This window comes from Momordica charantia (genome assembly GCF_013281855.1).
Source record: "Momordica charantia cultivar OHB3-1 chromosome 9 unlocalized genomic scaffold, Mcharantia_2.0 BLBB01000009.1, whole genome shotgun sequence".
Lineage (NCBI taxonomy): Eukaryota > Viridiplantae > Streptophyta > Magnoliopsida > Cucurbitales > Cucurbitaceae > Momordica > Momordica charantia.
In genome coordinates, this window is record NW_028275167.1 from 2,247,219 (window position 1) to 2,270,857 (window position 23,639).

Sequence of the window (23,639 nt, forward strand, 5' to 3'; positions counted from 1 at the left end):
GCAATGCAATCACGCATCAGAGGAAGAAAATTGAAAATACTCGTCTATTATAAAGTAGAGTTCAACTTTCACCAATTTATTATCCAAGACACGTGTACAGTGCCCATCCACGAGAGAATTGTCTGCCCATCTAAAAGAATCATCTTAGAGATCATTACATCAATTTTACTAGAAAAATGGGAGGGAGGGAGGATCTGATGCGATTCCCTTTTTCAGATTTCACTTTTTTCTTTGCCATGTCCAAGAGAGAAACTATACAGATTAAATTAGAAATATTCAAGATTGCATACAAAGACTTTAGTTTGTGTGGTGATAGACATGTAACGTACACACTCAACACAATACCATAATCATCCGGTGGTTTTAAAAAAATTTGGGAGAATTTCTGCCAGATGGCTGCGTTTGCATCAGGAAGATAATCTTTGGCTGAGGCAAAACATGAACTAATCAATCAGACAACTCGTCTTCAGCTCCACTGTATTGATCCATATCTTGGTGTCTATCATGTTTATGTGATCTTCCAAGACCATGTTCAATATCAGATCCCCTTTCCGAATTCGAGTAAACCTGAAAGCGGCAGTGTTAAAATTTGCCAGACACAGCAATAGGGATTAATCAAACTTTGTATTAATCTATACCCCTGGATCCTTCACTTCCAAAGTAGCTACTGTTGGTCTCCTCCTTACAGTCACTCTCGAAGGTGCAGGAAAATGTTCAACCTCATCGGTTGATCTCCCTTCTTTAGCCCTCTTTTTTCTCAGAACAAGCTTTGTAGGAAGTGGCTGCAATTGAAATTTGAACAGGTGGTGGAGTAAATATCTAAACCAAGGAAAAGTCTTGCATGCATACATGAGTGCTGATGGATTATAAAGAGATGCAAGACAGATGAATACCACATAACGAGCTTCTGCATCATCAAACGAAACGAGATATGTCGTGGGATCATCCACATTATCTCCTCGTACCTGCATAAGTGTAATCAGAAACCTCACCTAATGTGTAGTAAAAAGTCTAACTTAATGTTGTATGTGAATTTAAAATCCTTGCACTTACATCCCAATGGTACTCACGAACCCAGGAAAATGAAACGTCTTCTTGTTCATCATACATATCCTTGGACAGCTGCGCAAAACAAGAGGATAACATGAACTTGTTTCACTTAGGATTGATATTTGTTTTGTTTTCGCCAGAGGCAGGAATAACTAAACAGGAGAGGTTGCCCCGGTAGGTTACACTATATGTTCAGCATTTTCATTTTGTTTTTTGATTAGGGAAGGGGAATAAGAATCAATGACTATATTTGGTTTTGACTTTTGGATAAGAATAACAGAAAACTATACTTCCAATGGCAATTATTAAAATTTATAGTGCACTGACGAACCTCATCTGGAGAAGGAACCATGTACGCCAGAAATTTCTCAGGTTTTGTTGGGTCTGAGCCTGTTGCCATATAGCTTTTCATTATCGCCTGGTAGGGATCAAGAAATATAGTTAGAAGTAACTAACTATTTCTTACTGCAGGTTAAAAAAGTCATTTCTGCACCAAATAGTTGTTTCTCTACTCTTTGGAATAATGTTGATATGTTCGTTAATCGACCGATGGCCTTTTCAAAACTACCACAATATTGTTGTAGTAGCAATAACCTCAAGAACTGACCTGCGATTCATGAGCATCGCGGATGGATTGGTCTAACTTGTTGAAAGTCTCTGAATCAGCCGTGGGAGCACTATCAAACGCCACCACAACAAATGGATCATCATACCTGATGCAATAACATTATATTTTTTTTAATGAGAAACAACTTCGTTGATAAGTGAAATATATACAAGGCACACTGCCTCCGAAACCAAAGAGTTGCAAATGATTCCTCCAATTGATACAAATCATTGGAATATCAAAATTACTAAAATTCCAGTACATATAAGATGATGTAAGACTGTTAACCAAACGTTCTGAATTACATAATATCAAATGACAAATAATATATTATCAACACGTGAAACACCAAATGAAAAGATTGAGATTATATAATTGAATGCAATCAAATAGACACCTCAAATATCATAGATCACGACGGAAGAGGTATAAGCAACATTTTTTTTTCTATGAAGCATAAGCAACATAAAAATAGAAGCATAAAGGATATAAATAAATCGGCAATCTACAAGCAGATGAACTTTTGAGGAGTGAGTCTAGGGAATACACGAAAATAGAAAAAAAAAATGTAACCTAATTTCAATGCCATCAGCCTTGCACAGAAGTTGGCACAATTTTTTTTTTCACTAAAACACTACGATTTAATTATTTTATTTACCAAATTGGACCACAATCAAGGATTTAATTATTTTGTACCTATCAAAATCAGGCAGAAGAGGTAAAACCTCTACAGGATATAAATTCTTATTAGTTGCATGAACAGGGCGTGACTTGCATGCCTCAAACGACGCCTCAATTTCCTTAATTTGCCTTTCCCTGGAAATATAAAGCTCATTCAGCGAGAGAAAAAAAAAATTGTCCAAGGACAATATTGCTGTGTTAAAATCAATTTTTAATCTGCTGAGAGTTAAAAAAGACAAACCTACTATTGAGGTTCTCAAGAATATTACGCCCTCCCTTCATTTCTCGAAGCTCTTTTGCTTGTTTTTCAGTCAAAGACTGCAGATGCAATCCTTGTCAGCACCAACATAACTACAAAATTACGTGTATTAAAGAACCTGAATATTAGATACCTGTTTTGCGGATTCAATGCTAAGAGGAGAGATGTACTGTGTCTTAACAAGCCAGGCAACCCCTTTATCAGTAGGACGTTCTTTTCTTTTTATACCATCTTTTTTAACTGGAGTTGTCAACACATCATCACGTAATAATTCCTCATCTTCAGGAGCAAGGGACATTCTAGAACTAGGAGGGGGGCTATTTAACATATACATAGAGAAGAATTAGAATCATACCATACAAATAACAGTCAGTTTTTAAAGAAAATATATTATATGGTCCATACTTGTATACACTGAGGTCAAGCAAATCGAGAGGTATTCCAAGATCTGGCTCAACGTAAAGCTGAGGTTTGTACATTTTCTCTAGCGATGTGATTGTATATTTTGTATAGCTGCAACAACCCAAAAAATAGAAGATGCCACCTCATGTTACTCAAGTCAAACCTATTTGTATGATAGTAAAAGATAAGAAGCGCTGTAGGACCAAGAAATTTCATAATTCTACATGGAAACAACCTAAACACAGAGTGGCAGCTCCAACTACTTTCATACAATTTATGAGAAAGTTGCATAGAAGCCAAACCCCGCTTCATGAGATTGACTCTAGCAAGGTGTACGTCTAAAAGCACAGAAATCAAATTTTAGCTAGTTATGAGTACTCAGTATCACAATTAGGTGCTATTACATACCTTCCTCAATCCAGCCTTATTAAAGAATTACTCTACTTGTTTCACTTAATATCCACCTTTTTTCATTTGTTGCTCAGTATCAAAATGAGGATAGTATTTATGCTACATTATATAATTGTAGATCTGTCCTAACCGCATAACAGTTTAACCAGAAAAATGAGTCAAGATGAAGGGGTGAAAGAAAAGCCCCCCAAACATCAACAAACCAAAAGCTGTAAATCTATTCGAATTTTGGAGGGAAAACAAGAGATTACGTACTAATCTTTATCTTTCCGCAATGACATGAGTTTCGGCTGTGCACTTGTATCTGGAAGCTCATTCCGGAATCTTTTAATCACATGGAAGTCAAAGTAGAGTATCAGAAATGAAAAAAAGAAAAACAAGAAAAAAAGAGAATCAATGAACCATCCACAAGAGAAGCATGGAATATTATTTCTTCGAAAAAGAAAAAAAAAACATTACTGGGGACATTAATCAATGCATTGAAACTAAAAATAACTGAACCCACAAACCCCTAAGAGAAGGACGATGTGCTTAAGAGTTATTAAATTGCCTTCCTCAGCACAAGGATAAGAAGATAGCAAAAATAATAATACAACAATAAACGGTGACTGAGAATTCCGCTAATTTACTCATCCAAAGAAACCTTAGTAGACATCAATTTATAGCCAAAATTTCACTACGACTTAAGACCAGATCATAACAACGATACATATTAACATACTCACTTCAACTTGCACAAAAATGTTGTTGGCTTCTTCAACCTATTTTCTATCCTCTCACCACTAAGAAATGGAGTGGCCCTCCTTTCCCCCATTCGGGACCCCACAATTGATCCATGCCCCTTCCCGGTAGATAACATCTGGGTCTTCTGCAGAATTGTGTTTTGGGATTCTTTTATATGATGTCTATGCCTCTCATCTTGCCTTTGCTTTTCGAATTCTCTCTTCTTCCTCAGTCTTTTCTCATCCTCCGTCTCAATTCTCCCTGAAGGTCCGTTTGCTTTCTTCGGAGGCATTGGGGGACCAGGGTGCCTCTGGTGTTTATCATGATTTGAATTTTCACGTTCACGCCTGCCATATGACGGATCCTTTGAAATCCCTTTATCACGCTCGTGTGCTCCCATGTTTGCACCCTCCGCTCTTGGTTGAGGCGCCGATGAAGGTGGCGGAGAATTTGGGGGTGGGGGCGGCGGAATTGAAGAGTTTGGTGGTGGAGACGAGGGCGGAGGTGGTGGCTGCATTGACTGTACGGACTGCTGATTTTGATTACTCTGGGAATACTGTGAAGGAGGATAGTAAAGATGAGGTTGGGGACCCGAAGGAGCTGGCGGTGGTGGAGGCGGAGGATAGGAAGAATCGGGTGGCGGCGGTGGCGGCGGCTGCGGTGCATAAGGATACGATTGGTGAGGAGGAGGAGGTGGTGGAGGGTGTTGGGTTCTCGGCGGACCATAATGCTGCTGCTGGTGGTAATTAGCTTGGTTGTAATTTTGAGGATACGAGGAAGATGGAGCTGGAGGCACAGACCCGTCACCGCCATAACCACCCCAATTCTGATTATATTGACTACTACCTCCTCGCTGCTGCGTTGGAACGGGAGCTGCTTGCGCTGGCGGTGGCGGAATCGGATTTAGACCTGGCGAAGGACCGAAGGACGATTGTGGAGGATATGGCCTGTAAGAAGCCATGGCTATCTCCCCGAAAAGCCGATCAAACAGAACCCTGGAAGAAACAAAATCGCGAAATCACAAAGTACAATTTCACTCAGATATCCCGGGCGATCATCAAAACCCTCCAACGCGAAATCTCCAAAACCCTATCAACGCATCTAGAAGTTAGAGAGAGAGAGGAGGAGAACAGAACGAACACAACAAAAAGGATCAATCCAGGTAGTGATACTGCCAATGCAAATACTAGTTTCCAAGAAAAAGAAACCCGAGTCCCGAGAAGATGAAGGCGAATTCACCACCTCGAAGCTTGCAATCTGAATCGATGAGCAATAAAACCCTAGCTGAAGAAAAAAGTAGAGACGAGGGGGAACCAGGAATTGATAGAAGATCAAAGAAGAAAGGTTTAAGAGAGAGAGAAATGGAAGTGGTTGGGGGAATTGAGGGGAAGAAGTAGTGGAAAGAACTTTGGTTCCCAAGCAAACGCAGGCACAGCGCAGGGGAGGGCGAGGGCGGCCTTCGTGGATCTCCCACTTTTCTGTTACGTCACGGCGTTTTCTGAGCGCAGCATTTCGTCGATTCTTTTTTTTTTTTTCAATCTTTTTTCGTCGGATATTTCATTTTTTCCTAATTTTCAGTTATGTTATAATCTTATTGTCAATTTTTCAAAAGAAAATTTTATTCACACTTGCTAACATTTATAAAACTATTTTAGTATTTTTTTTTAACATTTTTTGGGAGGTTGTTTGTGGAGGGTTTAAATCTCCACCATAAAAATATTGAATCAAATGTCTTTGAATTTTTTTTTTTAAATCAACAAATGGAGAGGTACCATTTATCGTTGAATTGAATTGAATTAGGTTTGGATTGGTAATTTGTTTTAAAAGTTTCAAACCTAATAAACATCCAATTTAGAGTACATTCGAACCTTACACTGTCAACTTAAATAGTTAGAATCTCTTTTTGTGTTGATGCTTCTAATATTTCCATGCATTTATTTAAAAGGCTAATGTTTCCACTTGAATGCTTTTAACTTTAACATACAATGCATCTCTTCTCTTTGGGCTTATGCGATTTGGACTGGCCCAAAATGAATGACCGGACCGACAGTGGTAAGTTAAAGACCCAAGGCCCAAACAATCGTCATAAAGGAACCAAAACTTCCATTTAAATTGCATTCATGAGCAAAAACAAAACAAAAGCGACCTATAGCGCCAAAGGCTGCTCCAATCCATAATTGGAGCTTACATAATTTATGAAACATATAAAGATCCAATCACATCTCGCCACATCAGCTTTGTCCTCCATTCGTCATCCACGTATGATTACTTGGGCCGACAAGCAGATTCAGTGGGCCCAGCCTGTCTTGCGAGCTGATTAGACCGCAAAAAGTTCAATGTTACCATACCATACAGATTATATTGAAAAGTAACCAAGGAAACAAAAAAATGGAGCTTTATATAAGAACCTGAAAATAGGCTTCAAGCTTCTTTTTCAGAGTTGTATATTCTTTCTTCAGCTGTTGGAATGTCCTCAAGCATCTGTTTTTCACCACATAAATAAATAAATAAACTATATCAATTAACCCTTCTAAAAAGGAAAATTCCACTTTTAGTAAATAATTAACCAACGATGATAGAGTGAGATAATCCTATATGGCTGATATCAATCCAACAATTTTCTCAAAAGTTCTTGATATAACCTTTGAGAATAATATTTTTTGATAAACCCTTATAAAAAGTTGTGGATTGAGTCTTTTTTTTTTCTTTTTTTTTTCATTAAGTACTTTTAATTAGATTAGGCGAAGTTCCCTCAAAATATTGAAAAACCATCTTAAACTAAATATGAGACAACAGAGAGAAACACTACTAACCCAACTTCAAAATGTTTCAAAAAGTTGGTGCTTTTTCTTCATATAATAAAGTGATATAGAATGCATGATTTAATAATAATATTCACTTTCTAATGTCATTGTATCCAATCCATTGCATGCATGCAAAACTGAACTATACATCTCTTAACTTTCCACTATGATTATTTGAACTGATATTTCAAGAAAAAAGATTATAAATATATGTATAATAAAATGGAAGAGCAGGGAAGGGATCAGTTCATGTTCGATCAATCTCAGCCGTCCACGTTGATGTGAATGAAAAACCATGATATGCGAGGGGAATAAGAAGAAAGATATGTATGATAGGATATTTACCCTTCTCCACTTCCTGCCTTGCAATATTCCCTCAATTGCGTGCACTCAGCTTTCACCTTTTTGGCTCCAATACTGCACCCATTACAAAAGAACATGAATATTTTCAACAGTGATCAGAGTATATACTCCATGGCTAACTACCCGGCCCTCTTTCACATTTTATTTCTTTTGAAAACTCCTGGTTTTTTTGAAGGAAAATTATTTCTACAGTTCAAATATTAATGGTGGGTTATATACCTTGAGCTACTTCCTTTAAACTGGTGCATAAGGGCATCCAACTTGTTGAAGTCAAGAGGGCTCTTCTGTCTGCATTTATGAAAATTTAGAAGATAAATTAAGAGATAAAGTTGAGATTTGGTAGACAGCAGAAGAAATAAATTAGAAGAGAAAAATGCATACAGTGCTTGTTCTATGTTAAGGATCAGTCTGGACGAGTCCCTGTAGTACAATGTAACAATTTCCTCTACAAAGTTTGGGTTAGCATCATCTTGCAGTTCCTCCAACTGCACAAACTGTTCATCAAGAAATCCCTGCAAAATGGCCAGCCAAATTTGATGTCAAATCTCCACTTACAGAATAGTACTTACTTCGAATGGAATGGAAATCCAGAACAAAGCATTTGATACACTAACACACAAAAAATGTCAAATGAGTACTCATTTTCAAAATTATTGTTCAAACACCAAACTAAACCGATTATATATCTTAAACCTTAGAATAAATTTAATCCCTTCAATATATTCTTTACACTCTTCTTCAAGTCCAAAAAATATTAACACGAGGCCTAACACTTGAATGACTTTGAAACTCATGAATTCCTACTCTAATACCTCGTTAAATTACTAAAACTTAGGCTGATAGACTCTGATAAATTTAATATATTCGTAACCATTTTCAAACATGTGTGAGAAAGGATATTAGATTTTCTGCCGGGACTGTGAACATGATTACCTGATCAAAGAGGGATTGCCTGATGCTGGCAAGCTGCCTACGCAACTGGGTTTTCTCCATTTCAGGAGGTGAAAATTACAGGGGAAAATCAAGCTAATATGAGGTAATTGAAACCAAGAAAGGAAACAAATACTTGAACCCGGTTGAGCTATACACCCCAGTGAAGAGGGTTGGAAGGAGGTTTATATAATGGGGGAAAAGAGAGTTGGGGTAACTGTGTCAAAAGGGAACAGAAGCTGACAATGCATGTAAGTATGTGTTGTGTGGACCAGACTGCTCTGGAAAAGGAGTGACTGAGTGAGAGCAAAAGAAACTGTTGAGCATCCAATTAAAACTATAAGGGTTAAAATTATAGATCTCGGCAATATGATTCTTCCACAAGAATAAATACAAAACAGAAAAAAAAAGTATAATATAATATGATATAAATACGATACCAAAATTCTATATATAATCCTGATCTGCGCAGCTTGCTAGCCTGTATGCATATTCTACAAAAATACTCAAAGAAGTTAAAAAGTTTCCTTTTAGAATTATGCTATTGCTATAGATTGGGAAAAACTACTATCTATATATTGCATTTATTAGGAGTGTCTTTCACGATAGTATTTTTCCAAATAACGAAATTTATATATCAGTTATGTACTTTTTCCATTCCTTTATAGTTAGCCAAACTCTACTAATTTTTTTTTTAATTAGTTAAAGACATCTTTCACATAAAAGAAAAAAAAAATCCAAAAATACTATAACAGTGAAGAAATTATTGTTGTTTTATAACCTGCTTGAAAATTTATCTGAGTTAATATTTATACAGATCGAAGAAAATAAAATGTATTTTTGATTCCAAAGGCAAATAATGATCTATAAATCCTATGAAGTCATTCATAGGCGAGTTCTTTGTTTCATCTCCTTCTTCTGAGCTCCAACCGTGAAGGGTGCCCCTCCTGTTGTGGGACTGTAGGTCGCCAAAAGCAGCATATAAATGGGCAAAAGAAAAGACAAGAGAATTTTTGTGTACCGCTGTAGCCAATTCACTCACCTTTGTCGCCCTTCTAATCATTGATAAGGATTTTTCTGACATTGACAAAACGATTTTTGGGTGCCTAATTCCAATTTCCAAATAAGAGAATTCCTTTCTCTTCTAGAAATATTCTTGATGATGTAATAATATTGCCCTATTATGAATTGAATTGCATTCACGCTTTAATTGAACTGTTAATTTTGTTTTTTTCTTTTTTGGTGCAAAAGTTATGTATATTGTAAAAGTAAAAAGAAGAATTGTACCGCTTGATAAAAGCTCTAAAGAAATAAAGAGACCTACTAATAAAGCAACAAGAACATCAGTAAGAAAGTCAATAATATAATGCAATTAAATCAAACAAATAGTAAAAGAAGAACCACATATTTCATAAACGAGAAAAAACAAAACTACTCCAGTAAATTTCACACTAACTCTATTATTGATCGGAAGCTAGACCGAACACTATCTCGTCAAGTAATAGTACGAGTAAAAACATTGCTCTGAACAAGATATAAAACAATTGGGGTTTGACCTGATAGTTTTTTTTGGTTGGAAAACAATAACAGTGAATTAAAAAAAAAACCAATTATATTTGTGTATATGTTGATAAGCTGTAAGTATGTTTGAGTATCGATGACAATGGGTATTCCTAGATAGTATCTCTGGCCTAGAATTCTGTTTATTTTTTTAATATGCGTTTGGCAACATTTGATGGACTTATTTTTTAAAACTATAACTATTTTCTGATTCTAAGATCCTAACGGTTAAAATTATGAAAACAACATTTTTATATTTTCAAAGTTTTTAAATTTTGAATTTGAAACTTTAAAATGCAAAATTACATTAAGAAAATATAAAAATTTTAATAAATATATTATTTCATGTTATAAATTTATTTAATTTTTGTTAAAATTAAAATATATAAAATATAATATAATATAATATAAATTATATAATATTGTAAAATAATAATTATCAAAATCTTGTAATAAAAAAAGTTAAATAAATTAATTAATATTATTTAGATTGAATTAAATATTTAGTTGATAACTACTACTAGTTATAAATATATATATTGGTAAAGCACACTTTAAACAAATTTTTAAGCTGTACTAAAAAAATAATTTTTTAAATTGAGATTCAATTTTCAAATTTGCTACACATTTGAAAACACTGAAAACAAAGAATACAACTCTATTTTTCATTGAATTCCTAACACGCCCTTAATTATTTAAGATGAGGTCATCTTTAAAAAATATAATTTTATTTTAAATCTCATAACAATCATTTCTCTAACGGAAATTGTACGGAAAAACTAATACATGTTAAAATAAATTCTGAGCTACAATGACAATGGATTTCAAAAGATATATACATAAAATAAAATAATCTAGATGTGATGTAAAGAGACATCAAGTTCTTTTGCTTTCCTATATCCTTACTCATAAGCTTGATGAAGAAGCAAGCATATTACTCGTTAAAGTAATATTACCAGAGTAATTTGGCAGAAAATAAAGAATGATTAAATTGGTATTTGGATGTATTTCCTATGAAACAACTTTTGTGAACTATTTCAGAAAACAATGTTTAAAAAAATTCCTACCATGTTCATAGGTTACTAAGTTTGTTCTTATTTCTTCTGTTCATAGCTTAGGTTTTTTTTTTTTTTTAATTCTTTTCCAGATTTCTTTCAAGTTAAAAACTATTCTATAAAGAATAACACGTTTACGATACTTAAAAACAAAATTTAATTTGTCCTATTCCGAAGCACCTAAATAATAATATAAAGTTTGTATTCGTACTAGACAAAGAATTTATCCCACCCCAAGTGTCCATGCCATATATATGCACCACCAATTCCAATAAAAGAAAAAATCATCTCACTGTTACCATTCCAATCTATACTCGACTTTTCTAGATATTTTCTACCTAAGGTAAGAAGAACATGAATCATTCACTTTTGTTTACTTCTTTTGGCCAATCATTTCTCTCCTTCTGTAATCTTTCCAAAATGAATACGTCCACTTTACGTAATTCGAATAATTACCTTAATTTATTCGAATTGGTAACCAGTTGTTGTCTATTGGCCTGGGTGAAGTTTGCAGAAATGAAGGAAATGAATATTGACATACCAACTACCAAGAGGGTGAAAAATATCGAAATTAATGAATATGTTAAAGCCTTAGATTTTAAATTTGCAAGAAAATGGTTCAAAAAACGTGACAGCAATGAAAGAAAGGAGTTACTGAAATCAAATGAATTAAGATATGTGCATATATATTATGTTATGATAAAACTCATGCCCATAATATAATAATAATAAATAGACAAATTGTAATGATATACTCTATATTAACAAATTTGATAGCTGGTTTAAATACTACTTTAATTCCTAAATTTTTATGTGTCCATATGAAACAATGAACTGCACATGACAAATCATTTTAGCCCATATTAGTCTTTCACAAATCATTTTTCAAAAAACTTTAATTTTAAAACCTCTTTTTTTTCTTTTTTTTTTTTACTATTTGAAAACTTTTTGTTACCTGATGCACAGATATCTACACAAACATGAACAAAGTATTTAAAGCTATCTAGAATAGATTCCAAAACAAATCAAAGTTTCCATTAAATAGTTAGAAAAGAAAATATAAAATATAAAGACAAGAGCTTGTATAGTTTTTTGTTATGCATGACATAAAACATAACAGTCGGAATCTTGAGATTAAAATAGAATTATTTGAAATCTTGAGACTAAAATATAAACATTTAAGAAACGAAGTAAGATATAAACATTCGGGATATAAAAAATATAGCTTTTATTAATACCAAGGCTTGAATTTTGCACTCAATGCAAAAATGTAAAAAATATTAGAATTCCAAAGAGAATGAAAGGTAATAAATTTTACTGTCTACGTTGTTATTGCCGTGGACTTATAACTCATGAGGACCTCTCGGAGATGGAGTGTCACTTAGAGAAAGACTTCACTGAAGCTCTAACTATAAGACACTAAAGAAGAATGAAGCCATTACCATACTTCTTCAATCTCATATTGTAAGCTCCCTCTTTTACCATAAAACTTTCCATCTATACATCTATATATTATCAAACATAAGGATGGAATTTTATATAATTTAAAGTTAAAAGAAGTCAAATTTATATTTAATATATTAGTTTACTTATCTTAAGCTATGAGTTAGCTAATTATATAGATTATACAAATTTAGGTTATGGTAACGAAATCTTCCAAACTTTCCAACTTCATGCTAAAAACAGAATCCCAAAATCCAAAACCTCGTGCTAATTAAAACAATGAGCTAAATATGGGTATGGCTCACTGTTCCATAAGACCGCATTTTTTTTATCTAGATAATATTTTAAGACTTAATGACACGAATAACATTTTCATCTAAATTAAAAGTTAGGAAAAATTACCATGATAAAGCATCAACTTGGGCACATGTTGACTGAAAGTGACAAATCCATGCCTTGAAAACCTGAAAACAAAAAATAAAACCAAAGAAAATCTAATTATTGTAGCGGCCACCTTTTCAAATACTAAATTTAAATTCAGTTAAATTGAGTCAACTTTGGTAGATGCCATTGGGTTAGTATGTCTGTTAAGTCCTTTCTTTCAATAGTTTGTTTTGGTCCACTCTTGTGTTTTTGGTTTGACTATTTTCTTTTTTCCATCTAAAATTAAGCTGAGCCAACTCGATTTCTGTCCAGATAAGTATCCTTATGAAGGTTGTGATACTTCAAATTAATAATCCTTATGGAGTAAGCCAAGAGCCCAGCCAATTAGTTACTAATTGCCAATGTTAATAATCAGAATATCTATCTTATCAACTATTAATTCACTGCATCTTGTAAAATCAGTCTATATATCATGCTACAAACCAAGTATAAAAAATGATGTGTAAATCATAAATATGTATCTTTAAATAATTGGAGGCTGCAGCATTAGGTGTCTGGATATGTATACATAAAGGAAATATCGGTACAAAATTCGGTAGTTCTCAAAATAGACCTGCAATAAATATTTGAAAGAAACAGATTTTTCCATTAATAAACAATCGATTAAGCGACATTCTTTTTCTTGAAAAAAATAATATCAAGCTTATGCAAACAATTTCATCAAGTAATAACAAACAAGAATTAGAACAGAGATATTTAATGGAATGGGAGGATTTAGTGAAAAGTTAAGAGATAGTGAGTGGAGAATAATTAATATGGGTCGAGGAGCACGCATCACCATGAAGGGGAGAATCAATAAGTTGAGCAAAATGGAGAAAAATGATCCCTAAAGACAGAAGAAATCCCACCAATGTTTGACATGAGAAGCTCTGTACGTTCAGCAGGCAAATGTCCTTGTCATGTCTTTTACTCTCTTCCTTCACTTACCTGTATTACTAGACAGATGTAATGTTAAAAAGCGGAAAATGTCAAGTGTTTAGGGGAAGAGATTCCACCTTAACATTCCTCTGCCATATATGCCAAGTGAGATAAGAATTGCATATAGCAGAAAGATGTTTTTGCAGTGCTCCCTTGCAGCTGAGCTACACACAATCTCTCTCTCTCTCAAATGCTTGGTCACATCAATTGCTTTGTTAAAAGAGTTAACAGGAAAAAGCTAGCTAGGGTGAAGTGGGATCAGAATAAGGCTATGTGTTTTTTTCCCTTTTCTGGCGGCATAGATTGTGATTCTCTTTTCCTATCACTGTCCCTCCTATGTCCATAAGAATCTCACCCTGGACAGTCATCAATATCTTCCTTGTATAATCCATCATTAGGGTTGTTCATTCAAGTCGTTAAGAAAAAGGTTTATAAAGTATAAAAACGCGCATACAAATCTGAGACTATCTAGTTTTGTGTCAAAAGTTTTTTATGACTAAAAGATACAATAAGCATGATCCTCAAAAAGGTATAGTAATTCTTGTGGGGAAAAAAAAGGGAGAAGTTGTAAAATACTCCGAATAAATGTTTTTCGGTTCTTTATTTTAAAATTTTATGAAAAGCCAGCTTCCAAAAGAAAAAAAAAACAAGGGAAATAAAATTATATAAAAAAATGAAAAGGAAAAAAAAAACCTCCAATTTAAAAAATATATATATCTAAATTACCAGAAAAAAAAAATTCTTGAACTTTGTCATTTGTGTCAAAAACTTGACCTTTAATAAAGGTTTCAAAAATACATTTTCACGAAACACCTCTTAATATTTTGAACAAAAAAATGGCATGTCAAAATCTGAAACGATGTACATCCTTTTAAAAGTTCCACCTTTCATAATGGTTTCAAAAATAACTTTTCAAAAAATACCCGTTAATATTTTGAACAAAAATTTGACATGGCAAAATCTAAAAGGACATGGCAGTTAACTGAAAGCTTGCTTGAATTAAGTCTCAAAAGAAAGGAAATGTGGAAGAAGCTATTGTTTTTAAAAAGGAAATTAAAGGACAAAATTGGATATACAATAAAGAAGCAAAGTTTTTTGACAATGGGGAAGAAGACTTTTATGATAAAATGGGCCGTTGATTGCCACATCTACTTTTTGTTCAAAACATTAATGGATATTTACTCAAAGTATATTTTTGAAACTTTAATGAAAGTTTAAGGGTAGTATTGAAACTTTTGAAAAAAATAGAGATATTTTTTAAACAAATGATAAAGCTCATGAGTATTTTTTTTGTAATTTAGCCTAAAAAAGATCATTACAAAACTTACCAAAATAAAACTAGTAAATAAGAGTAAGATATAAAAGATAATCAGTCCAATTAATAACAATGGTGAGAAAGGATAATCGGTAAACTTCTGAGTTACAAATACCAAATACCGAACAACACTGAGCCTAAGTAAGGCACATACCTCCAAGAACTATCCCCACATCTGAACACTTTCCTATTTCTCCCAAGTTAAACATTTGCACACTAATGAGCTATCCCTATCTTGGAAGGGAGGATGAAACAACACCTCTTCATGCACTCCAAGATACTATCCCAAATCATCCCTGCACAACACCCCCACAAAACATGCTTCAGATTCCCTTAGACAATCCTACAAAAGTTGCACCACTAAGGCACCAGAAGAAAAGAAAATTATCTTTAAGATCAATGGTGTAAATCTTAAATTGAAAAATTTGTATGGCGAAAAATCTGACCTTAAAAAAGTCAAAGAGGAAGAGAGAACGAGTATAAAACACTCCATAAGGATCACAAGACAGAAAGGAACGTCCCTAAACTCCAAGCAGGGCAAAACTCATCCATTACAGAAAGCATCAAAGAAACATTAGAAGACTTCTGATAGGCAGAGAAAGGTACCTAACGAATGGAAGAAAAGGGGACTACCCCCACCCAACCATCCTCCCACAAGAAAATCATTGGACCATCCCCATTAATGAACATCAAGAAGCTAATGAACGTCGTGTGACCCAAAGTGATGGATTTCCAATTTCATCTCCTAATCTCAGCTTTCAACTTTATATTTTGATTATAATCATCGTCCAATTTAAAAATCATGCAACTTATAAACATTCAACGGCTTACAAATCAACTACTTAACTCTCTCTCTCTCAAATCTCTCTTTTTATGTACCAGATCTTTCGGAAAGGGTTTGAAAATTCTCAATCACCCAGTCAGAAAGAGACGTGAGAGATGATGCAGGAGAAACATTGCTGCTGTTTTCTTTTCTTAAAATTATATTTTACAAAAAAGAAGGAAAGAGAACAATTTCGGGAGCTGCATGAGATAAAATATTAACATGATAAATGAAAATTCAACTTATGTTAACAACAATCTCAATTGAAATATGATACGCTCCAACATTTAATTTACGAAAACAAATAACTATTCTTTCTCGGGAAAAGTGGTTTCTGAAAACAGGTTCCAGGAGAAAAAAAAAACACTGATACAGGTTCTTCCATATATTATTAACCATAAAATATTTCTTAAATACACATACTCATAGAAACGTACTGTATTAAAAAGCTATTATAAGAAACAAATAAAAACACGAAACTAAAAATTATATTCCTAAACAAGTCTTCCAAACTAAAAACAATTGAACAATAGGGGAAAATATTCAAAAAGATTTTTTTGGGAACACTATGAACTTATTTACTCATTTTGCAATGAGTAAATAAGTTCATGAAAGTTGAATTGTAACTCAAAAAGTGAATCAGAGACATCAAGCTTGCATTAAGTATACGAGAAGGAAGGAACAAATATAATAAAAAAAATCTGGCTTTGATGCTATTTTCCTGATTAAAAAAAGCATTAACTTTGCCACCTCAGAGGATTAGTTGCTTAATGGGCCTTCTCAGGTGAGCGGAGATAACGAAAAAGAGAATCCCATTGTACCTTTCCTAATCGAGAATGTGTTCATTGAGAATAATCCAAACTTATGCGTGTTGGTTGCAATCATATAGAAGCTTACCTTTACGGTTGCTTTTCTCAATGAGCTTTACGCAGATATTCCTTCTGTTGCAGCATCAATTCTGTTCATCCTCATAAGAATCCGTTCCTTGGAAATATGAAATTATTGGAAGCAGCATCTCCACTATGTGTAGCTTTTGCTCCATTCACCAAAGTGTTATCCAAATAAGCCCATACGAGTCCTCGTAGTAACCTAAAAAAGAAACAATCTAAGTACTACCTATTCATCAAGTTGATCCAAAGATGGACAAAAAACTTTTAACACCCAATAACTAAAAACTATGATGAAGCATCACATGTATACGTACATTGATTAGCTACACACGCACCACTGCATACATGTTCTGTATTGCAAAGAGCTTTAAAATTATTTCATTCAAAACCGCAAATTAATTTAAGATGAAAGGAGTTTCAAAGGTGAAAGGAACTTGGGTGAGGTTGATACATAATTGCATGCAAAAATAGAATACAAGGTTGGAATTACGTATATAAAAATACACAGCAAGCCTCTCTAACAAACTAGATTAGATAGGGTAAAGGCGCTGAAGGGATTTGTACAATTATTTAACTACAGCACAAGTCCAAGTCCAGTTTCTAGAAAGGATCACCGTGCTTCTGCCCAGCCAACCTGTATGGTGATACTGCTTTCACCCCTTATGTTGCAGCTCCTTCATTTGGTGCTTCAGGTCAACTACAATGACTGAGATATTGTCACCACTCAAATGACTGGCTACCTTGCGGATTTTATTTGCAACATATTGTGCCGGACAAATTGCATTATGAATTCCTCCTAACGCCAACTTCCTGCGTTTCCTCCTCAGTATGCTGCAAGCCATCTTCATCACATCATCATTAGACAAGACATCCCATACTCCATCACTTGCCAAAATCAAACACTCGTCTTCTTCAGTCCTTGACATAAATGTAACCTCTGGTTCAGATATAACCCATGGTTTTAAGTAATGATCACCTGAAGCAGAAACATGTTCGAAATTAGAAATTAGAATGGTGGAAGTCGCCACAATAAAAATAAGTAATTGCAAAATTTGATAACTTCAAACAATAAAAACGCGAGAGAAACTATATGAGTATGAGGAGAGGAGATAAGCTTAGTGAACAATGATTTCGTTTAGCAAGAACAGAAAACATTACAATGGTAAAGAAAACTTGACAGGACAACATAACCTATTTTTGCCAAGCTAGTTTAAATTCTCTTGCTCAGAAGCTTATGAATGATAACACATTACTAACTTGACTCTCAAACAATAAAAACGAAGGTGAAACTATATCAGTACAAGGAGATGAGCTTAGTGAATGATGATTTCGTTTGGCAAGAACGGAAAACATTAAAATGGTAAAGAAAACTTGACAGGGCAACATAACCTATTTTTGCCAAGCTAGTTTAATGCTCTTGCTCAAGCTTATGGATGATAACACATTACTAACTTGACTCTCCAACAATATGCATCAGAGCAACGATGAACCAATTTGCTAATGAGCATAACTTAGCGGAGTGCCTTACAATTTGATGAACATGAGAGCAAATTTTCGAGTGTCAAAAAATGAATACAACCACATAATTAGATACAACCCCCCACCAACAAAGGAAAAAAAGGAAGAAGTGGGTCAGAGGAAACCTATTGCTCTAGTCATAGACAGTACTCCTTCGACCCTAGGGCAGCCCAGAAACAGGATTCTTGCTCCTCCCTTAACAAGTCTATCATATTCATCAGGCCTACTAATCTGCATCAGAAAGGGGAAAATATGAGAACCGTATTGTTAACATATGCAAATTTGTGCAGCCAAATCATACATATGACTCGTCTTTAATTTATCTGAACATGCAGATTATAACGTATAACTTAAATAAAGGCTCAGCCACAATTTAGAAAATATTGATTTAGGAGCTAACGCATTTGGCAGCCATAATCTGGAATATGATACAAAAATCAAGAATCTCCATGGTCTAATTTCTATATGTACAATCAAAAAATGAAACTCTAATGAAAAATAAACATAATCTGATATACCCAGTTCATATACAATCTGATTCTTCCAATGCTGCAGACATTACTCTCACCTTCCAATTTTAGAAATGAGGTAATGACTCAATTAGGTATGACCATGTCAAAGATAGCAAAAATGCCTACAGAATATATATAGCAAAACAGTTAGTAACAAGTAAGCCCGTTGAACCCTATGACCACCTTCATCATCTAAAATCCAACCCCGACCTATCCATTCCATGGAAGAGAGATAAATGGAAGAAATAAAATCTAATGATAGATAATGCACATTGTGTACATGTACATATATAAAATGCTGATTGAAATTTCTAGTAAACAGTCCAAGGAAAATTTTAATCTAATAATGAAGTCGTGTTAATTATTGTGGCTAACTATAAAATTTTAGCAACATAAAGCGAGACAGATTAAGAATTCTAATAGAACCTTGTGGTCAGCCGTCAGTGGGATGGCTTTACTCCCACGACAAAGCAAAGCTCTAGAATCACCACAATTGGCAACAATTATCTGACATGCTGACAGAAGAACAATCAAAGCTGTCGATCCAGCCGAATATGGTGCAAGAGTTTTGTCCTTGAAGGCATCATCTACCCTCTCATAAGACCTTGTCAGTGCCTTTTCCCACCGCCCATTCTGACTGTTGTCAGAACCACCTCCTCTAACCCACTCTTCTGCTAGTAATTCGTGGAACTTCTTTGAACAATATGTACTCACCTGAAATCACCATTAAGAAACAGAGGGGATTGGTCATAGATTTTTTTTTTTTTTTTTTTATGGAAAACAAAGCTTTGATGGAGAAAAATGAAAGAATACGAAAAGATTGACCATAGATTTAGTAGTTTCTACTATCTGCTGAAACATATCATATGTACTAACTCCATATAAAATATCGAAGTACTCCTACATTTGGGATTCTATTGGGAAACCCGTTCCTAAACACATGAATAAAATAGCATAATTTCCATCTACATGGTATCAAGCGGGACTAGCCACAGTAAAATAATGGTTCTTCATTCAAAATAGCAAAACTAATGAAACGAAAAAAGAAGAGTACCTCCTTTTGGAGGATCTTGTTTCATGGTCAACAAACATTATTGTAATCTGACAATTTATAATTTTAAGGTATGCAACTTAAATACTCATTTTAAGTCATGAACCTCTGGCGGTTGTTTATGATCAAACGCCTAAGAGACTCTTAAGTACATTTCCTTTACACCACAAGTACAACAAACTGATTTCCTTCTACAATCTTAAATTGAAACGAATCACAATGCTAGCATTATCTCAAGTGCGGTCACAAAGCAAACCATAGGTCATCAATGAAGCTTCCACAAAACCGCTTCCTCAACTGAACCGTACATACAACGACCTCCTAACAAAACCGGCAACAAACGCATGGACTACTCTCCTCGTCAAGTAGTTTAGAGAAAATGCTAAGCATATAGCCTCTGTTAAATTCTTCACGTTTCCACTTGCATTCTATCATCAAATCTATATAACGTTCTTTTCCTCCTCCCGAGAGTTCTCGAAAGCACTCATCGAGTTGGATAATGGGAAATCCCCGCAAACGAAAGAGCAAGAAGCCAAATGAAGAAAGCTCGCAACAACATTCAAAGAGAAAAATGGAGGAACACCGAAGTAAAACAACCACAAAAAGAGGAGAAGCCAAAATTCTTCATACATAACATTAAGAGCAAAGAAAACGCAACCTATCAAAACAAGGAGGAAATACCTCAATCCATTCGCGATTCCGAATTAGCAACACGATACGAATATTTTGAGGGTATAAAATGAAAACAAAACCATCATACAGAGATCCAAACGGAGCTCGAACTCGAAGGTGATATCAGGAGCGAACGCACCCGTCGTCTTCTTCTTCCAGACCCGCCAATTCGCCTTCTTTTTTTACGTGCTTTCGCTCGCTTTTCCGTTCGGCAGAGCGCGCAATATTAATTAACGAAATGACCATTTTGCCCCTACATCCTTTCGATTTTTCACGAGAGCACGACACCATGCCCCCAAAATCGACACGTCGGTTGGATCTAGCCTAGCCAGGCCCATTTTAAAGATGACCCCAAATGGATCCTATTTCTCTCCCCGTCCAAAAAAAAAAAAAAAGGTGACCAAAAAGTTATATGCAGATGCATTTTTCTTTATTAAAATTTATTAGAAACAAATTTTCAGTAATACTTAAACACCTATTTTCTTTATTCCACCCTAATTTTACCTTTATAAATAATTTTTAATATTGATATTGGTTGACCCGTATAAATTTTAATATGACATTGACATAGTAGTCAATAAAAATACTATTATACTCCCTTAATACTAAAAATTTTCCCAACAACATTAGCTCAGAGATCACATTCGGGGATCTTATTGGGAGCTTTTTCTTTTTCCTTTTTAATTTTTTTAATGGTATCGTTGTTTTATTGTTGATGATAGGTGGTGTGTAGTTGTAAAGTGAAAGCCATCAAGATTTGCAGTTGCGTGCAGACATTTGTTTCGGGAGAGACCAGTAAAATCGTGTACCATTTAATGGGTTTCCCTTTAGAGATACTCAATTCAATTAGGTATAATTAAAAACTCAAATTTCAAAGAAATATAAAATTGAGTCCCAAATATCAAATGGGAGAAAATATTATATTTATTGACTTTTTTTTAGTAATGGGACTTCACACAGTTTAGTTAAAAATAGCAATTTATCGTCATATTTGATTTTATGAGAAAAAAAATTCATTAATGAGTTGACTTTTAGAATCATTGAAAATATAATAAAATGATGGAATGAAATTAAATTAAAAGAATTTCCTTTAAAAAATATATATATATAGTAAAAGAATTTCAATTTAGTCAAAACATCAGCCATCATAACTCTTCTGTGATATTTATGCCAATGAGTTTGCCTAACATAGTTAGTTGGTTTCCAATGAGTTTAACTAAACCAGAGTTGCCCTCTATATGTATATATATTATTACTATTATTATTTTTAATAAGCACTTTATTCAATGAACTACAGACCCGTCACAAGGATGAAAAATCTGATTCCACTTTTTTGACAAGTCAAGGAGGATAGATATCGTATTGATACTAAACGAGACCAAATCTGCAATTTAAATTTAAAAGATAAGGTCACACGAAGAAAACAATAATATAAGCGAAATACGTATTTTTAAATTAATAAATTTGGATGGTTTCAATTCAACTCAAATAAACTCTAAATAAAAAAAAGAACAAATAATTCTAACTCGAAATCATTTAACTATAACACCTGCACCAACTAAATTCATATGGATTCAACTCATTAGAATTTGAACCAAGTGATACCTCACGAACAGAGATATAATATGATAAACTTATCCAATCATCCCAATTTTATCTTAAAAAGTATCCTGCAAATCCATTCATACGACTAAATATATAGCTAACTGGACAAGACACTTGTTACTATTTTAAACCTCGACCACCCCACAATTTATTGAACTAAAAATATTCGTTCAAGATAACAAAACTAGTACCTGAGAACCTCCGTGACCATCGAACAAGCCAAAATAATGAACCGGAGAATCCTCTTCCTTGGACGAGCCGCCATCTTTCCATCCTCCTACAGGGGGCAGGAAGTGTGGAGCAATGGCAATGGCATCTTCCATTGCAGCTCTACGCCCCTTGTCCAAATCAAAACCCCACGAAATCTCCATCGAGCCACCGTCATTCCCACGAGTGGCAGTCCTTTCAGCTGCCTCACCGGAGTCGTTGGTCATAAGCACTTGAGTTTTGAAGGCAGCAGAAGAATCAGACATCATATAACTGAAACGACACAAAGTTAGAGAGATGAGTCAAGAGGATGCTGGGGAAACTGTGGAGAAGGGGTTATTGCAGCACCAACGCGTGGAAGGACGGATGAACATACATGGCAAGCTCCTCGACGTTGCATGGCCAGGAGTTGCAAAAACCGGAATCGAAAGCAATTCAATATTGAAGCTGTTCCAAAATTCCAGTCCTATTACGACACATCGTCCATAGGATTATGCATATTTTTCTCTGAATCAAAATCCCAGTTCCATGTGGCGTGGCTTCTGGTCATTTGGTAAAACCTGGCTCAATATTGGAAGACAGATATTTCGAGAGTAGTCACACTCCAACAAAAGCTGAAAAAGCAACTAAATACTCGGATGAATAGAAAAACACATTTACTGAATCAAAATGCTTAATTAACATAAAATGGCGAAAAGAAATATGTAACTATATTCTGTAAACCTATCCGAAAAGTTAGAGGTTTGAATCTCCACCGACCTCCATTATTGAACTAAGAAGAAACAAAAGGAACTACTACAGGTGTACAAGTAAGGAGCTTGCCTTTTGAGGGGCTGCCACCTTTATGTAAGGAAGGTACCAGCGCAGAGTACAAGTGGCGGAAGGTGTGCTTGTGTGAGGGTCGCTTTAGGTCTAATTTCTAAAGTTGGTCATGACAAGTCTCGTGGCGTTAAAAAGGAAAAAGGTAATAAATTTCCATGAAACGTCTGACAATATCAATATTCAACCCACCCCAAGAAATACAAATTATGCAGTTCTTCATCACGCTTAGCTGTCAAGGTCTTAATTGTTGGAGATATGATATAAGATCCAGAAAAGAAAGTGAAACGGAAAGAATGTGGACGGTTTAGATTTCACCACTTGAATATTCTTTCGACTTTTGTAAAAGAAAACAGCACAATCGTCTTCCTTGCCATATTTACTATTCATAGGCAAAAAATCAATGGGCTCTGTATTCGTACAGAATGAAATCTACTCTTATTCCAATGTTTCTTACTTCAATGATGCTCTAAATCCAATATCCATTCAAGCCTAAATGTTCATACCAGAGCACAAAGGAGAGTGTCTGAACAACAAACAATTAATCCAAAATTGATTGGCAGAAAAATGAACCTAA

The 23,639-nt window shown here is 34.5% G+C and overlaps 3 protein-coding genes across 10 annotated transcripts; all 3 read right to left on the bottom strand.

Moving 5' to 3' along the window:
* Positions 1-30: 30 nt before the first annotated feature.
* Positions 31-5,666, bottom strand: ELF7 (hydroxyproline-rich glycoprotein family protein). 2 transcript variants are annotated; one of them, XM_088118060.1, is made up of 12 exons: positions 4,136-5,666; positions 3,666-3,734; positions 3,003-3,110; positions 2,731-2,911; positions 2,580-2,656; positions 2,354-2,473; positions 1,658-1,763; positions 1,382-1,468; positions 1,054-1,122; positions 894-965; positions 639-782; positions 31-567 (listed from the first exon to the last, which is right to left on the bottom strand). In XM_088118060.1, exons 1-12 carry the CDS (start codon positions 5,092-5,094, stop codon positions 448-450), a joined length of 2,112 nt encoding a protein of 703 aa, XP_087974186.1. In that variant the 5' UTR covers positions 5,095-5,666; the 3' UTR covers positions 31-447. The 2 variants fall into 2 exon arrangements, with proteins under 2 accessions (XP_087974186.1, XP_022148278.2); XM_022292586.2 differs by having other exon boundaries at positions 2,731-2,914; positions 4,136-5,665.
* A 553-nt stretch (positions 5,667-6,219) lies between these two features.
* Positions 6,220-8,657, bottom strand: AHP4 (HPT phosphotransmitter 4). Its single transcript, XM_022292485.2, has 6 exons — positions 8,234-8,657; positions 7,682-7,812; positions 7,520-7,588; positions 7,283-7,354; positions 6,542-6,614; positions 6,220-6,446 (listed from the first exon to the last, which is right to left on the bottom strand). Exons 1-6 carry the CDS (start codon positions 8,291-8,293, stop codon positions 6,399-6,401), a joined length of 453 nt encoding a protein of 150 aa, XP_022148177.1. The 5' UTR covers positions 8,294-8,657; the 3' UTR covers positions 6,220-6,398.
* Positions 8,658-12,734: 4,077 nt separating this feature from the next.
* On the bottom strand, positions 12,735-23,608 carry LOC111016894 (putative protein phosphatase 2C 6). Of its 7 annotated transcripts, none has more exons than XR_015787008.1 (7): positions 22,620-23,607; positions 22,228-22,516; positions 19,135-19,422; positions 18,322-18,427; positions 17,293-17,654; positions 16,686-16,877; positions 12,735-12,752 (listed from the first exon to the last, which is right to left on the bottom strand). XR_015787008.1 is itself a non-coding variant. In XM_088116851.1 (6 exons), the coding sequence occupies exons 3-6, from the start codon at positions 22,510-22,512 to the stop codon at positions 17,332-17,334; spliced, it is 1,002 nt and encodes a 333-aa protein (XP_087972977.1). In that variant the 5' UTR covers positions 22,513-22,516; positions 22,620-22,803; positions 23,003-23,606; the 3' UTR covers positions 17,027-17,331. The 7 variants fall into 7 exon arrangements, 4 of the variants coding, with proteins under 4 accessions (XP_087972977.1, XP_087972976.1, XP_087972978.1 ...); XR_002602233.2 differs by lacking the exon at positions 12,735-12,752 and adding an exon at positions 15,010-15,261 and having other exon boundaries at positions 17,313-17,654; positions 22,620-23,608; XR_002602230.2 differs by lacking the exon at positions 12,735-12,752 and adding an exon at positions 15,010-15,261.
* Between the last annotated feature and the right edge of the window lie 31 nt (positions 23,609-23,639).

Excerpts from the sequence above, each read along its gene's own strand:
- ELF7 (XM_022292586.2), bottom strand. The coding sequence starts at position 5,094 with ATGGCTTCTTACAGGCCATATCCTCCACAATCGTCCTTCGGTCCTTCG. Across the intron at positions 1,469-1,657 it reads GCGATGCTCATGAATCGCAG|GCGATAATGAAAAGCTATAT; the intron begins GTCAGTTCTTGA and ends GATCCCTACCAG. Across the intron at positions 966-1,053 it reads TTCGTGAGTACCATTGGGAT|GTACGAGGAGATAATGTGGA; the intron begins GTAAGTGCAAGG and ends ACACTTATGCAG.
- AHP4 (XM_022292485.2), bottom strand. The coding sequence starts at position 8,293 with ATGGAGAAAACCCAGTTGCGTAGGCAGCTTGCCAGCATCAGGCAATCC. Across the intron at positions 7,813-8,233 it reads GGCAATCCCTCTTTGATCAG|GGATTTCTTGATGAACAGTT; the intron begins GTAATCATGTTC and ends GCCATTTTGCAG. Across the intron at positions 6,615-7,282 it reads AAGGCAGGAAGTGGAGAAGG|ATGCTTGAGGACATTCCAAC; the intron begins GTAAATATCCTA and ends GGTGAAAAACAG.
- LOC111016894 (XM_088116851.1), bottom strand. The coding sequence starts at position 22,512 with ATGATGTCTGATTCTTCTGCTGCCTTCAAAACTCAAGTGCTTATGACC. Across the intron at positions 19,423-22,227 it reads ATGGTCACGGAGGTTCTCAG|GTGAGTACATATTGTTCAAA; the intron begins GTACTAGTTTTG and ends TGGTGATTTCAG. Across the intron at positions 18,428-19,134 it reads CACTGACGGCTGACCACAAG|ATTAGTAGGCCTGATGAATA; the intron begins GTTCTATTAGAA and ends TTTCTGATGCAG.